General features: G+C 45.6%; 1 protein-coding gene across 1 annotated transcript in view; it reads right to left on the bottom strand.

The window, feature by feature from the left end:
* AKAP4 (A-kinase anchoring protein 4) overlaps positions 1-2,371 on the bottom strand; it is an 8,753-nt gene that overhangs the window by 1,164 nt on the left and 5,218 nt on the right. Inside the window, exon 4 of the mRNA XM_007957878.2 lies at positions 235-2,368. Within this exon, the coding sequence (XP_007956069.1) occupies positions 235-2,368 (2,134 nt within the window). The remainder of the gene's footprint in view (positions 1-234; positions 2,369-2,371) is intronic.

Genomic DNA, 2,371 nt, shown 5'->3' with positions numbered 1-2,371 from the left:
TGAGGTGATCTCACTCTCCTCTGCATAGGCCTTAGATGTGCATAGCCCCACTTAGCTTGTGGTTCACAGCTTTTGTGTCTCCTCATGGCAAAATAATTCATGCATCACTTTGTAAAAAAACAGACTTGAAAAAATCGGGCCAAATTTGTGCACTAATTACAAGGCTGCCCACCCTGACCCCTCCCTTGGCCCATCCCAACCTTCTTTCTTTGTGTGTCTTGTTGCATTGCTTACCTTTTCAAGTTGTCCATCATCATCTTCCATGAAGTACAGCATGGGCACATTAAACTGGGAGGCTGCAATCCATTGCAGGACAGCCTGCAGCTGCTTCTGCAAGCTACTTGTAGAGCACTGATTATTGACAATGACTTCAGGCCCCGGAGTGTCTTGATTATTCTGTGATGTCACAGCATCGTGACCACATTTGGAGCTGCCAGCCTGGTTATTGGGGTTATTTGCCAAGGCTGCTTGTTCTTCCATCTCAGCAAGGGCTGACCCATTGTTGCTATACTTAGCCATGATAAGGCACAACTTCATCACAGATTCTACAAGCTGATCTACAAATTGCCGATTCACTTGCTTCATCCCACTGATAAAGTCAAGTTCTTGATTTTCCTGGCATTGTTCTTCCCCTTTATCAGTCTTCTTGGATGTGGAAGCTGCTTTATTTGTCTTGGAATCAGAACACTTGTTCTCACCTTCAGGTTGATCATCACAGTTGAAGGGGCTTTCACTCAGCAACTTCTGAATCAGCATTAGAACAATGTTGGACATGTCCAGCTTCTGAGAGTCTGGCTGTTGATTCTCCTTTAGAGAGGTAGAAGGCCCAGAAGCTCCACGAGATTCTAGATGTTTCATTGAAAGTGTTTTGGTACTTGGGCCACTTCCACACTTCTCGTACTGGGCAGTTTGAGCCATAAAGCCCGTGGAAGAGCCAGGAGATTCATCTTCAGATGAATCTTTGCCCTTAGCCTGCTGGGTCAGATGATACTGGATCAGCATAAGGGCAGAGACAATCAGATCCTTTGCCAATGAATCTGTAGAAGGGCTGATTTTTTCTCTCTTCTCATCTTTATTGGAGCATAATTTGCCACCCGTCTTGCCTTGATTTCCTTGCTTCTGGTTCCACATTGTCAGGCCCTCCTTCAGGATGTGTTCACCGACTCTCTCAGCACTGGTAAGTGACTTGCATTGCTCTGGTTTCATTTTGCCTGCATCCTTCTCTTTCATTTCAGCTTTCATGGCTGAGAATTCAAGACTCTGGTTCTTGCATTTGAGATCGTGGGACCCGGCTTTCAAAGATGCATATGACAGACTCTGAGACTTAGTCTCTTTCTTCTCACCAAGAAGGGCGTTCACCAGGCGCTTCAGCATGGCTTCCATGATGTCTGCAGCATTTTGTTTCCCATGGTTGAACAGGTTCCTTTTAACAGCTGAGACAAAGTCTGAGTCAGTCATCAGGACTCCTGTAATATTGTGCAGGTTCTTCATACAGGAATCAATCAAATCAGACACAATTTCCTTGGTGTGCTTCAATAGTACTCTTTTCAGGACCACACAGGCTGGAATTGGTTTCCCAGAGCTATGCACTTTCAGGGTCTTCATAACAGAGACCATCATGTCAGAGGCCATCTGATTCGCATAAACCATGAGCCCTTTGCTGATAGAATCTGTAAATTCTTTATCTCTCTGGCACATCTCTTTGTCTCCACCCTTATTCTTGTTGGACAATTCACTATACAGAAAGGTTTTCCGGCCACCTTCCCTGACTTCTTCTCCATTGCCCCACATTTCTGCAGAGGTTACTTCCACAGCATCATGGGCCATCTCAGAAGCAATTTTGCTCACAGCACTGTGGAGGCTGTTCTTCCCTTTGTCACCAATTGGGGGATAGGATGAATGATGAAGGCATTTGCTTCCACCCTCCAACTTCTCCTTGATTTCCTTACGAGCCATCTGGATTACCAGAGAAGATAGTTGGTTGACATAGAAGGAAAGGTCATCCATAGAACATTCTCCATCAGAGGAGATAACTACCCTCTGAGTGCTGGGAGATTTGGCTGGAGGAGACGAAGGACTCTGGTTATTGTTGGTATTTGTGGCTGCTGCTATTTCTAGATGTAGGCTTTGAGATTTATTGCCCATGCAATCCAGGTTCAGTTGGTCAGCGTAGACACTGTAGCAGTTCCCAGAGGGTAATTTGTGATATTCACCCTCTGTGTCTCCTACTTTATGCTTACAGCTAGAGGCTGAGGGGTTCAGTGCATGCTGGAAACCTAAGGCATACTTCTGGAGATCATTGAGAAGCCAACTGAGGACACATATGGGATCAGAGGGAGCTTGTTTGAAAAGGCACACAGATCCCTTCGTC

Source organism: Orycteropus afer, unplaced genomic scaffold (assembly GCF_000298275.1).
Source record: "Orycteropus afer afer isolate SDZICR_OR568_19922 unplaced genomic scaffold, OryAfe1.0 scaffold00817, whole genome shotgun sequence".
In the NCBI taxonomy this organism is placed as follows: Eukaryota; Metazoa; Chordata; class Mammalia; order Tubulidentata; family Orycteropodidae; genus Orycteropus; species Orycteropus afer.
Note: the sequence above shows the minus strand (reverse complement) of the source record. Positions and strands in the feature narration are given on the sequence as shown.